The sequence below is a fragment of the Callithrix jacchus genome, chromosome 7 (genome assembly GCF_049354715.1).
Source record: "Callithrix jacchus isolate 240 chromosome 7, calJac240_pri, whole genome shotgun sequence".
Taxonomy (NCBI): Eukaryota; Metazoa; Chordata; class Mammalia; order Primates; family Cebidae; genus Callithrix; species Callithrix jacchus.
Window position 1 is genome coordinate 130,117,996 of NC_133508.1, and position 14,007 is coordinate 130,132,002.

The 14,007-nt window shown below is 41.0% G+C and overlaps 1 protein-coding gene and 1 long non-coding RNA gene across 7 annotated transcripts in view; one reads left to right on the plus strand and one right to left on the minus strand.

The window, feature by feature from the left end:
• RPAP2 (RNA polymerase II associated protein 2) overlaps window positions 1–14,007 on the plus strand; it is a 152,794-nt gene that overhangs the window by 89,133 nt on the left and 49,654 nt on the right. For 5 of the 6 annotated variants that reach the window (XR_013520264.1, XR_013520263.1, XM_002751083.7 and 2 more), the window contains one exon: window positions 735–3,032. The exons of the other annotated variant lie outside the window; for it this stretch is intronic. Coding sequence is in view for 3 of the 5 variants with exons in the window: in XM_002751083.7 (XP_002751129.1) it covers window position 735 (1 nt within the window). In the remaining 2 variants the exon portion in view is untranslated. Of the gene's footprint in view, window positions 1–734; window positions 3,033–14,007 lie in introns of those variants that run through there. 6 annotated transcript variants of the gene reach the window in all.
• LOC144577048 (uncharacterized) overlaps window positions 1–14,007 on the minus strand; it is a 66,811-nt gene that overhangs the window by 31,651 nt on the left and 21,153 nt on the right. The gene's annotated exons all lie outside the window — the stretch shown is intronic.

Here is a 14,007-nt window from a genome sequence, read left to right on the forward strand (position 1 = left end):
CTAGATCCAGCCCATACTCAAGGTGAGAGGATTATACAAGGACATGAATACAGGCAACAACAGCCATTGAGGGTTATCTTAGAAGCTGTCTATCAAAGGGGCAAAATTTTTATTCAGTAGGCTCCAGTTTTATATATAGCAGACCATACTGTCTTGGTGAGACTCTTGAAATCCATGTTGATTGAGGACACTGAATCAATTCATGTGGCCATGGGAAAGCTGTGAGCTAAGGAAATCATTCTGGTAAAGGATGAGGGAAAGAGAAGAGCTTTTCCAGTTGACCTCAATCAGTCAAAACTTAGCCCTCAAGTTCAGGGCTGGGTCTATTCCAACCAAACTACTGTTGGGTAGAATATACATAATGGGGAAGAAATGAAATGAATATTGACAATACACACAGTGTCTCAAACAGCTAGTAAAATACTTTACATGTTTTTTGGTTTTGTTTTTTGAGACAAGAGTCTCGCTCTGTTGCCCAGACTGGAGTCCAGTGGGACAATTTTGGCTCACTGCAACCTCCACCTCCCAGTTCAAGCAAGTCTCCTGCCTCAGTCTCCCAAGTAGCTGGGACTACAGGCATGTGCCACCATACCTGCCTAATTTTGTGTGTATTTTTAGTAGAGACAGGGTTTTACCATGCTGGCCAGGTTGGTCTTGAACTCCTGACCTCATGAACCACCTGACTCAGCCTCCCAATACATGTTTTATTAAAAGTATCCTTTTTGGCTTCACAGATATATTTGAAGACGAAATAGAAGATGAACTTCTATTCACCGTTTCTGGAATTCTAGCCATCATGACGGTCTGGTGATGACTGATAACTAGCTTTATTCCAAGTCAGATCTTTATGTCTTTAAGTTTCAACCTCCCATCTCCCAGTCCCTCAGTCTCCAACTGCAGAGGATGACCTCCCCAGATAGAGGAGAATCATTACTCCAACAGGGATAACCAAGTCTTTGCATCCCTAGCTGTAAGACATAGTATTTTTATTTGAAAATGAATGTTTAAGTGTTAAATTGAAACTTCAATGAATATTCAAGAAAATATAATGATCTTTAATTTTTCTGGATGATTCCAGCCATCATATCACTTTATCAAAAAAGTGAGAAAAATTACCATTTTGGCCTCCCCATCTAAACTCTAAATTCTAAAGATTAGCAAACAGTGAGGTCAATAAATGCAATTTAAGATGAAGCCCTTTGGAAGTCTAGTTTAAAATAGGAGAATCTCAGAACTTTCTGGACTCAGGGAAATGTTTTAAATGGAATCTGTAGTTTGTTTTCAGGAGAGACAATTTCTAGAATTTAGACTGCTTTTCAAAATATGTATCAAGTAGGGAGTTTCTTTAAAAGAAAGTTAGGCAAGTTAGCAGTTGAGGGGGACTTTACTGGAAGGCCAGTAAACTTTAGGGAACTTTACTGGAAGGCCAAGAAAATACTCTGGGACACTGGAAAAAATGACAGCTGCTGATGCCCAATCACAAAAAAGGACCAGAAAGCAGCCTTCTGCAATGGGGAGCTTAGTGGGCAAGGAGATATGGATATGATTTTTCGTGGCTCCACCAATAATTACTCTGTGGCCCAGTCTAAACTTTCTGGACTTCAGTTCAGGTTGTATGACAGTAAGCCATAGAATTGGCTACGGCCATACAATCTCTACGGGAAAGAACTGCAAAAACTAAACTTTGTCTCTGTATGGACAAAGGCTACTGTCACCCTGTTGTTGGTCTGGGGCCATTTTGACTTTTTTTTTTTTTTTTTTTAACCTTGTTTGACTGTAAGAGTCTAATCACAACAAAAAATCATAGTGTACTGGAATTAAGTTCAGCAAGGTAAATTGTGTTTTTCGATCCTGAAAACTCCAAAATAAAGTTAAGAAAATTTTATCACAGTGGCACCAAAGAGAATTAAATACTTAGGAATAAAATTTAACAAAAGTAGTATAAGACTTGTATAATGAAAATTATAAAACATTCGAGAGGACTGGCCATAGTGGCTCATGCCTGTAGTTCCAGCACTTTGGGAGGCTGGGGCAGGAGGATTGCTTGAGCCCAGGCGTTCAAGACCAGCCTAGGCAACAAAGTAAGACCCTGTCTCCACTAAAAATAAAAATAATTAGCCAGACATGGTGCTGTATGCCTGTAGTCCCAGCTACTTGAGAGGCTAAGTTGAGAGGACTGCTTGCAGCCTGGGCAACAGAGCAAGACCCTGTCTCAAAAAAAAAAATTCAGAGAGCTTAAAGATGGTATCAAGAAATGTAGACACAATCCATGTTCATGAATTGGAAGATTAAATGTTGTTGAGGTAGCAGTTCTCCCCAAATTAATCTATAATGCAGTCCCTATCAAAATCACAGCAGGCTTTTTTGAAAAACTGACAAGGCAATCCTAAAATTTGTATGAAAACATAAAAGATTCAGAATAGCCAAAGTAATTCTGAAAATGAGGAAATAATTCTGATCCAGAACTTATTACCAAAGCTACATTAATCAAGACAGTGTGGTACTCATATAAAGATAGGCATACAGATCAGTGGAACAGAGTCCAGGAATAAACCTTCACATTTATGATCAATTGAGTTTGACAAAAATGCCAGTGGAATTTAATGGAGAAAAGATGGTCTTTTCAACAAATGGTACGAGGACATTTGTATAGCAAATGCAAAATAGATTAATTTAGATTCTTACCTCCTAGCATATGCAAAAATAAATTCAAAACTGATTGCAGACCTACATGTGAGCTAAAACTATAAAACATGTAGACAAAAACATGGGAGAAAAGCTAGATGACCTTGGTTTAGGAGGAGTTATTAAGACCCTAACAGCACAATTCATAAAAGAAAACATCAATAAGTTGAACTTCATCAAAATATAAAACTTTTCTTTTAAAAAAATGCTGTTAAGAAAATTAATTGGCCCAGGGAGTTAGTTCACATCTGTAATCCCCACACTTTGGGAGGCCAAGGCAGGTGGACCAATTGAGCTCAGGAGTTTGAGACCAGCATGGACATAGCAAAATCCCATCTTTACAAAAAGTAACCGGGCATGGTGGCATGCTCATGTAGTCCTGGCTACTCAGAAGGCTGAGGTGGGAGGATCTGGGAGGCAGAGGTTGCAGTGAGCTGAGATCACACCACTACACGCCAGCCTGGGTGACAGAGTGAAACCATCTCAAAAAAAAAAAAATTGAAAACCACAGACTGGGAGAAAATATTTTTCAAATAATATATGGTATCTGATAAAGTACTTGTATCTAGACTATGTAAAGAATTTTTAAAACTCAAATATAAGGCAGACAACTTTAAAATGGACAAAATGAATAGATATTTCAGCAAAGAAGATATACAAATGGCTTAGCATATGAAGAGATGTGTACTATCACTTTAGACCCACTAAAATGACTGTAATAAAAAAGACAGACAAAGATAAGTGTTGGTGAGGATGTGGAGAAACTGGAACCCTAATGCATTGCTGGTAGGAATACAAAATGGTGTTTCCACCTTGAAAAATAGTTTGGCAGTTTCTTTCAAACTCCTGGGCTCAAACAATCCTCCTGCTTCAGCTTCCTCCGTAACTGGGACTGCAGATGGGCACCAACACACCCAGCTTTTTTAAAAATTTTTATTTTCAATATTTTTTATTAAAAAATAATTTTACATATTTGTGGGGTACATATTTCGATATGTACAAAGTATAGTGATCAGATAAGGGTAATTAGCATGTCCATCATCTCAAACATTTAGTTCATGTCCTTTGCAGGGACATGGATGAAACTGGAAACCATCATTCTCAGCTTCGTTTTTTGTTTTTTTTTTAAACTGATGGATTTCTTTAAATGATATATCTATACAATGGAGTAGTGATATATGCTACAATATGGATGCATCTCAAAAATGTTATGCTTAGTGAAAGAAGTCTGATGCAATACTCCACATATGGTATGATTCCATTTACAGTCCAGAAGAGGCATATGTCTAAAGCAGATACTAAATTAATGGTTGCATGGGTCTGATGTAAAAACATGGATTGCCTGAAGATGGGCACAAGGGATCTTTCTGGGGTGACAAAAATGTTCCAAAACTAAGTTGTAATTTTTGCACAACTTTTTTTTTTTGACTCAGTTTCACTCTTTATGCCCAGGCTTAAGTGCGGTGATCTCGGCTCTAGGTGGTTCAAGCAATTCTCCTGCCTCAGCCTCCCAAGTAGCTACAATTGCAGGCATATGCCACCATACCTGCTAATTTTGTATTTTTAATAGAGACAGGGTTTCTCCATATTGGTCAGGCTGGGCTTGAACTCCCGACCTGTACACTTAAAACAGGTGAAGTTTATGTGTATAAATTATACCTTAAACTATTAAAAATCATAGATGATGACAGGGCCTCTCTCTCTGACCTAGTGACACCTATCAGGATAAACAGAAAGAGAAGCTGGCCAGACACAGAGGCTCACACCTGTAATCCCAACACTTGGAGAGGCCAAGATGGGCTGATTGCTTGAGTCCAGGAGTTTAAGACCAACCTGGGCAACATAGCAAAACTCTGTCTCTACTAAAAAATAAAAAAATTAGCCAGATACAGTGGCATTCGCCTGTAGTCCCAGCTACTCAGGTCAGAGGTGGGAAGATCACTTGAGCCCAGGAGGCAGAGGGTGCAGGGAGCCAGGATTGCACCACTACACTTCAGCCTGGGTGACAGAGCAAGACCCTGTCTCAAAAATTAAAAAAATGAGAGCAGCTGGTGTATCTTTACTTTTTCCCTTTCTGTGCCCAGAGATACCTCTTCAGTTATTTCCCATACCTTACAGGTCTAGAGGCCTCAGGTGAGCAGCCAGTAACTTAGTATAAAAAGTAGGGATCCAAGTGGACCACTGCCACCAGGTCACCTCAGGGCCAGCTTCTTTGGGAGGTTACTGCATCTGCCTACCACATATTCCTGCCAAGTTTATGTTAGTTTGGGAGGACTGAGGCAGAATTTAGTTCAAAGTACTTTGTGAGATTTTTGTTTCTAAATATTGTCCAATAAAAAAGAACCCAGGCTCCTTTTAATACCAGAAAGTAAGCAAGTGCTCAAAAACAAGATGATAGAAGCATGTCAGAGAGACACAGGAGCCAATCTGAAAGAGCTCCTTGGCCAAGCATGGTGGCTCATGCTTGTAATCCACAAAATAATATAGTATTGAATTATAATGTTATACCTAAAGTATAAAATATATATGAATCCATACTGATACAAACAATTGAATAAATACATGAAAGACAAGAGACAATCTGTACAGAATAATTCCCAATATATGAAGAGCCTTTCTGCACTACCCCAAAAGGGGTCCAAAATATGGTTCTGGGCTCCTGTCATAAATAAAGGGAAACTTTCACAATGTCTAGAGCCCTTGATGTCCTACAGATAAAGGAGGAGGAGATCCTCAAATTCCTTGTAGCAGAAGCTCAGGTAGCATCAACCTTGACTTCCAGATGGAATAGTACACCTACCAAAAGGTAGACTGATGTTATCTATATCATAAATCTGAAAAGGACCTGGGAGAAATTTCTGCTAACAGTTCATACCATTGTTGCCACTGAAAACTCATCTGATGATGTGTACAAAAAAATAGTAAGAAAAAATGAATAAGACCTAGTATTTGCTAGCACAACAGTGTGACTGCAATTAAAATGATTGTAAATTTTAAGGCTGGGCATGGTGGCTCATGCCTGTAATACTGGGAGACTGAGATGAGAGGATGAGTTGAATTCAAGAGTTAGAGACCAGCCATTAGAGACCAGCCTGGGCAACACAGACCCCATCTCTACAAAAAAAGTAAACAATTAGCTGGGCATGGTGACACCCATCTATAGTCCAAGCTACTTAGGAGGCTAAGGATTGCTTGAGCCCAGGAGGTCAAGACTTCAGGGAGCCATGATTGTGGCACTGCACTCCAGCCTAGACAACAGAGTGAGACTGTCTCAAAAAAAAATGAATAAAATTTTAAAGTAACTGAAGAGTATAACAGGATTGTTTGTAACACAAAGGATAAATGCTTGAGGTGACAGAAACCCCATTTACCCTGATGTGATTATTATACAGTGCATGCGTGCACCAAAATATTTCATGTAACCCATAAATATATACATCTACTATGTACCCACAAAAATTAAAAAAAAATTTTAAAAAGAAAACCCCATTGATGTCAGTGCCATATTCTTCAGGAATACTGGCCAGCAGCAGGCTGTGCTGAAATTTGCTGCTGCACTGGAGCCATTCTTATTGCTGGACACTTCACTCCTGGACCTTCACTAACTAGATCCAGGCAGCCTGCTGGGAGCTCCATCTTCTGGAGGTTACTGATAACAGGGCTGATCTCCAGCCTCTCAGAGGCATCTTATATTAACATACCTACTAGTACTCTGTGTAACAGATTATTCACTGTGCTATGTGATCACTGCCATCCATGCAGCAATAAGGGAGATCACTCAATGAGTCTGATATGGATGCTGGCTCAAGAAGTTCTGCATAGTCTATGATCACCTATGGGAAGTCTTGCCTCATCTCTACTTCTGTAGAAATCCTGAAGAGACTGAAAAGGAAGAGCAGGCTGATGCTGAAATGGCTGTGACCAGGAGCACTTGTAGGGTGAATAGTCTGCTCTGGCTCCTGAGTTGACTCATTTTCAACCCAAGGTTGCAGGCTGGTCTAAAATAACCAGTCTGTTGTTCAGTCTCGGATTCTGCTGACTCAGCCTGCACTGTCTCCTCTCCAAAACACGACTCCCTAATCCCCATGTGGCATTCTTCATCATTGAAGTAAAGTGTTGCCTTCAATAAAGCACAGCCCTGGGGTTTTCTCATGAACTCTCAAGTTTCAAAGAATAGGAAGAAATGTTTTATGAACACACTATTGCTCTTTCAGGGAAGAAGCCTTAAATTCTATGTAGCTTTTACTATGGAAAGTATAGACAGTGTGACAGTTTCACTTTTCACTTAAATACTTGAGGAACAAGTACATATCCTATTATAACTAAGAGGATGATGACTTAAAAACTTGTCCTTGGGATATTTCCATTCCCATGAGATTCTCAAACACTTAAAACTCCCACTAGGTGACACGGTGGGTGGATCACTTGAGGTCAGGCGTTCGAGACCAGCCTAGCCAACATGAAATGCCATCTCTACTAAAAATACAAAAAATTAGCTGGGCATGGTGGTGTGTGTCTATAATCCCAGCTACTAAGGAGGCTGCGGCAGGAGAATTGCTGGAACGTGGGAGGCAGAGGTTACAGTGAGCTGCGATTACACCACTGCACTCCAGCCTGGGCAGCAAGAGCAAAACTCCATCTCAAAAAAACAAGGCGGGGTGTGGTGGCTCACGCCTATAATCCCAGCCCTTTGGGAGCCCGAGGCAGGTGGATCACGAGGTCAAGCAATCGAGACCATCCTGGTCAACATGATGAAACCCCGTCTCTACTAAAAATATACAAAAATTAGCTGGGCATGATGGCACATGCCTGTAGTCCCAGCTACTCGGGAGGCTAAGGCAGGAGAATTGCTTGAACCCAGGAGGTGGAGGTTGTGGTGAGCCGAGATCGCACCATTGCACTCCAGCCTGGGTAACAAGAGCGAAACTGCATCTCAAAAAAAAAGGAAAAAACAAAAACACTAGACTTACCATACTTAGTGGAGTCTTTTTTTTTCTTTTTTTCTTGTTTTTTGAGACAGAATTCCGTTCTTATTGCCCAGGCTGGAATGCAATGGCACAGTCTCCACTCACTGCAACTTCCACCTCCTGGGTTCAAGCAATTCTCCTGCATCAGCCTCTCAAAGAGCTGGGATTACAGGCATGCACCCCCATGCCTGGCTCATATTTTTGTATTTTTAGTAGAGACAGGGTTTCACTATGTTGGCCAGGCTGATCTCAAACTCCTGACCTCAGGCGATCACCCTCTATGGCCTCCCAAAGTGCTGGGATTACAGGCGTGAACCACTGCGCCTGGCCAATGGAGTCTTTTTAAGGTGTTATTTAGTATCTTCTGCTTATAATCATGTCAAAAAACGATCTTCCTACTCATTAGGGGACAAGATCAATTCTCCTAGCCCAAGGTAAGTGGTACTATTCTGAAATTTGAAAATCTTTAATAGCTTCACATTATAAGCCCTGGTAGAAAAAGAAAAGTATGCATTTCTAGAAGTCCATTTTTGCTGGACTGAGGATGGGGCAGAGAGCAGGGGTGACATTCATCTGAAATATACCTAGAGAGGCCAGAGTCTGAGATTGGGACTTCACCACCCAGGCCAAGAAGCACACTCCAGTGTGCATGCACTATCAGCAAATTCCTCTTCTGTGCAGCACAAGCTGGAGGATAAGTATGGGGCAGGGACTGCATGGGGCTGCCTGTGTGATTCCTGATGAAGAAATGCCTTGATGAAATTTATCGTTCCCCAATAAAGCTCATTTTCTGTGAGAATTCATTTGTCCTTTTCCAAATTAAACTAGCAAAATATGAACTTATAAAATGTCCTCAGCCAGCCAGTTTTCTACCCTAAATTTTCAGGCTGCTGCCTGTCCTTCCCTCAGCAAAAATACTGTGTTTTGGAAGAAAGGAACTGTGAAGTGGAATTGGATCAAAATACCTTTAAATGAAAGCAGCAGCACAAGCCATTCCCTCTAAATGAGCTAGCTTCACCTCTGGGGCCTATGGAGAAAAACCTGCTCCAAGGTGATAGTTTTTGTTGTTTCCCAGCACCTCTGCAGTCATAACCAAAGTGAAGAACAATATTGCATGACTTCAGAAGAAAGCCAGCCAGCCGACTTGCAACATGTTCAGGAAATTCTGCACTCCCCTTGGGGCTTGCAAAACTCCCTGTGTCTTGCAGACCAAAAGCAAGTTCTCAGTCACCTATCTCTAGTTTGCATAATAAAAGAAATTAGAAGCTGGTTGTTTTCTGGGTGACCCTTGACCCCAACCAAGCTCATAAGGACTTGTGACAGAAATAGGATAGCAATAAAATGAAGTGTTAACAGCAGTGAACATTTTTTTATCATTTAGATGAGCAAGAAAGGCCAGCCCTCTGGATACCCACCCTGACCCCTACCTACTAGGGTCATACATCCAAAGCAGTATCCACTTCAGGTATTGTAGTGTTTTGAAGTTGACACACATAGTCTAATGTAATTTCATATCATAATTTATAAGACTTTTCAGAGAAACAGTTTATTAATATCTTCTGTAATACCTATCTTCATTTTTTATATGAAAAAGCATAGCCTATGATCTGTCACCTTGCTCACTCCCACATTCTTACATCATATCCTTCTCACATTGTCCCATTAAGACATTATCTATCTTTGGGGGAAAAAATAAAGACACTAAATTTTAGACAGAGTTACTTTCACTATGGCCATATGGGAGAAAAGACAGTCCACCTTCAAAGTCAACCAGAATGGCTCTAACCTCTCTTGTCTTGGTTGGGCATCCAGATAAGATTTTCTTTGTACAGAGTCTTGCTACTAGGAAAAAGTTTGAAAATCACTAGTCTAACTAAATCTCTCACTTTAAAAAAAGCACAAACTAAGACCCAGAGAGATTTATCTTCCACAAAATTCAGCAAGTTTTAGCAGAGCAACTGCTAAAACCCAGGTCTCAAACTCCTTGTCTATGGCTCATCTAACTAAGCAACAAAAAGCCCAATGAGCTTTGGGGAGAGAGAGGGAGCTAAAACGACTCAATCAAAACCCACTTGGGATTAGGGAGCCCACCCTGCGTTGAGTGAGCTCAATTGAGATTCCCTCCCATTCACCCTGGCTTCCTTTGCAGAACAAGGATCACTGCCACAGGAAGAGCTTAGTTTGTGGAGGGTTCCTTGTTGGAGTCAGAGTACACCTTGGTTTTGTTTTGTGGGGTTTTTTGAGACAGGGTCTCATTGTCACTCAGGCTGGAGCACAGTGGCAATCATAGCTCACTATATCCTCAAACTTCTTGCCTCAAGCAATCTTCCCACCTCAGCCTCCAGAGAAGCTGGGACTATAGGCACACACCACCATGCCCAGCTAATTTGTATTTTATTTTTGTAGCAACAGGGTCTCACTATGTTACCCAGGCCTCAAGCACTATGTTACTCCTGGCCTCAAGCATTCCTCCCACCTTGGCCTCCCAAAATGCTGAGCTTATAAGTGTCAGCCACTGTGGCGAGTCACACTTTGGTTTTAAGGTCCAGAATTTTTTTATATGGAGCCTTCACACTTGGTGTCAGATTGAGAGACCATGAACCCACCAAGCAGCCCTTTGGCTCAGAGTTTGGAAAAACAACTCTGTTGCTTTAGGAATTTCTCTTGGAAATCCTCTAAGTCAGAGAAGGAAAATTTACCAAATGGGAGAGTGTATTTGTCTGTTCTCACACTGATATAAGGAAATACCCCAGACTGGGTAATTTATAAAAGAAAGAGGTTTAATTGACTCACAGTTCCACATGGTTGCAAAAGCCTCAGGAAACAATCATAGCAGAAGGTGAAGGGGTAGAAAGGCACCTTCTTCATTGGGCAGCAGAAAGAAGTGGCGCAGAGCAAAGTGGGGAAAAGCCCCTTTAAAGCTATCAGATCTCGTGAGAACTCACTATCACGAGAACAGCACTGGGGAACCACCCCCATGATCTAATCACCTCTCACGAGGTCCTGCCCCCAACACATGGGGATCACAATTCAGATTACAATTCAACATGAGACTTAGGTGGGGACACAGAGCCAGACCATATCAGAGAAAAAGCTATTAATGAAAACCTTTCTAACTCACTTCTGTAAAGATCAGTTCAGTAAAACCAGCAAACACACGTACTTTGCTCTCCTTGTGATTCAAGCCTTGAATTTTTTGTGGAAAGTAACACACCATGAAAGCAAGCTATTCATATTGGCAATAAAGGTAAAAATCTCTGTGGAATAAGGGCCATTTTTAGAAAAACAATACTTTACTACTTCTAGTAGCTTTTTTGTAGAATTCTTAGGACTTTCTACATACATAATCATGTCATCAGCAAATAAAGATTATTGTACTTGTTCTTTGTAAACCCACATGTCTTGCCTTATTGCCCTGGTTAGGACCTTCAGAAAAATGTTGGATATAAGTGGTGAAAACACACATCTTCCCCTTGTTCCTAATCTTAAAGGGAAAGTACTCAGTCTTTTGCCATTAAGTAGTACAATGTAAGCCGTAAATTTTCCTAGGGACCTTTTCTCAGGTTGAAGTTCCCTGGTATTCATAGTTTGCTAAAAGGTTTTTGTCTTTTTAAATCAGATATGGGTGTTGAATTTTGCCAAAGGCTTTTAATATATCTATAAAGACGACCCATGTTTTTTTCCTCCTTATTTCTGGTAAGGTAAATTATACTCATTGGTATTTTAAATGTTAAATTAACCTTGCATTCCTAGGATAAGACACACTGGACCATGATGCATTTTCCTCTTTGTAAATTGCTTTATTCATTTTATTATTAGTTTGTTCATTTTATTATTAGTTTGCCTATGTTTGTGAAGGATATTGGTTTGTAATTTTTCTTATACTGTCTTTGTCTGGTTTTCAAATCAGAGTAATACTGGCCTAATAAAATGAGTTGTAAAGTGTACTGCCCAATTCTATTTTCTGAAACTTCTGCACAGGTGAAGGATTCTATTATTTCTTCCTTACATGTTTGATAGAATTCACCAGTGACATCATCTCAGCCTGTGAATTTCCCTTATGAGACAATTTGTAATTATGACTTTAAATACTTTCATTGAAATATGTTTATTTAGGAATTTTTTTCTTGAGTCATTTTTGGAAACATGTTTCTTCCAATGAATTCTTCTACTGCATATATCTTTTCAAATGTTTTTGCATAGTCATTCATAATATCCACTTAATTAATGTAGAATCTTAGTAGTGTTTTCTCTCTCTCTCTCTCTCTCTCTCCTCTCTCTCTCTCTCTCTCTCTCTCTCTCTCTCTCTCTCTCTCTCTCTCTTTTTAAGAGACAGGGTCTCACTGTGTTGCCCAGGCTGGAGTGCAGTGGCTATTCACAGGCAGAATCCCACTGCTGATCAGCATGGGAGTTTTTACCTCTTCGTTTCCAACCTGGGACATTTCACCCCTTCTTAGGCAACCTGGTGGTCCCATGCTCCCAGGAGGTCACCACATTGGTGCCAAACATAGTTCAGACACCTAACTAGCATGCATATTACAGCAAAAATTCCTTGGCTAAACAGTCCTCCCATCTCAGCCTCCTGAATAGGTGGGACTATAGGCATGCACCATCACACCTGGCAGTGTTAACTCTTTTCCCATATACAGGTAATTTGAGTCTTCTTTTCTCTTGATTAGTCTCAAAAAAAAAAAAAAAAGCCAGGTGCAGTGACTCACGCCTGTAATCTCAGCACTTTGGGAGGCCAAGGTGAGCAGATCACTTGAAGTTGAATTCAAGACCAGCCTGGCCAACATGGTAAAACCCCATCTCTACTAAAAATACAAAAATTAGCCAGGCATGATGGTGGGTGCCTGTGATCCCAGCTACTCAGGAAGGTAAGGCAGGAGAATTGCTTGAAACTGGGAGGCAGAGGTTGTGGTGAGCTAAGATCATGCCACTGCACTCTAGCCTGGGCAACAGAGTAAGACTGTCTGGCAGGGGGCGGGGTGGGAAACAACTTTATTTTGCCTTCATTTTTGAAGGATATTTTCACTTGTTTTCAAAGTATCCTTATTTTCTTTCTTTTCTTTTTTTTTTTTTTAAGACGGAGTTTCGCTCTTGTTACCCAGGCTGGAGTGCAATGGCGCGATCTCGGCTCACCGCAACCTCCGCCTCCTGGGTTCAGGCAATTCTGCCTCAGCCTCCCAAGTAGCTGGGATTACAGGCACGTGCCACCATGTGCAGCTTCCTTTTTATTTTCTTTTGGCACTTCAAAGATACCATTCCATTGTCTTCTGGCTTACATAGCTTTAGACAGTGAGTATGCAGTAATTCTTATCTTGGTTTCTCTGTATATACTATGTCTTTTTTTCCTATGGATGCTTTTAATTTTTTTCTTTTTATCAGTTGTTTCTCAGCAAATTGATTATATGCTTTGGTGTGAGTTTGTATGCGTGTAGGTTTATCCTGCATGGGGTTGAGTTTCTTGAATCTTTGCCTTAGCATTCTCATCAAATTTAGAATTTTCACTTGGGCAACATAGTAAATTTTAGAATTTAGAATTTTCACTTGACCAACATAGTGAAATGCCACATCATGTCTTGGTATTATTTCTTTTTCATTTTTTTTTTTTTTTGAGGCAGGGTCTCACTCTGTTGCCCAGGCTACAGTGCAGTGACATGATCTTGGCTTACTGCAACATCTGCTTCCTGGGTTCTCAGGTGATCCTCCCACTTCAGCCTCCCAAGTAGCTGGGACTACAGGTCCCATCATGCCTGAGTAATTCTTTATATTTTTTTGTAGAGGCAGTGTCTCGCTATGTTGTCCAGGCTGGTCTTGGACTCCTGGCTTGGCCTCCCAAAGTGCTGGGATTACAGGCACGCATTATCGTGCCCAGCCAGTATTATTTCTTAGCATTCAGAAAAGGCTTAATGAGGCTGGGCATGGTGGCTCACACCTGCAACCCCAGCACTTTGGGAGGCCGAGGCTGGCAGATCACGAGGTCAGGAGTTCCAGACCAGCCTGGCCAACATAGTGAAATCCCATCTCTATTAAAAATATAAAAATTAGTTGGGCATGGTGACGCATGCCTGTAGTCCTAGTTTCTTGGGAGCCTGAGGCAGGAGAATCGCTTGAACCCAGGAGGTGGAAGTTGCAGTGCGCCAAGATCACACCACTGCACTCCAGCTTGGGCAACAGAGTGAGACTTCATCTCAAAAAAAAAAAAAGAAAGAAAGAAAGAAAGAAACACAATTTTAGCTAGGCACAGTGGCTCATGCCTGTAATCCCAGCTCTTTGGGATGCTAAGGCAGGTGGATCACGAGGTCAGAAGTTCCATACCAGCCTGACCAACATGGTGAAACCTCATCTCTAC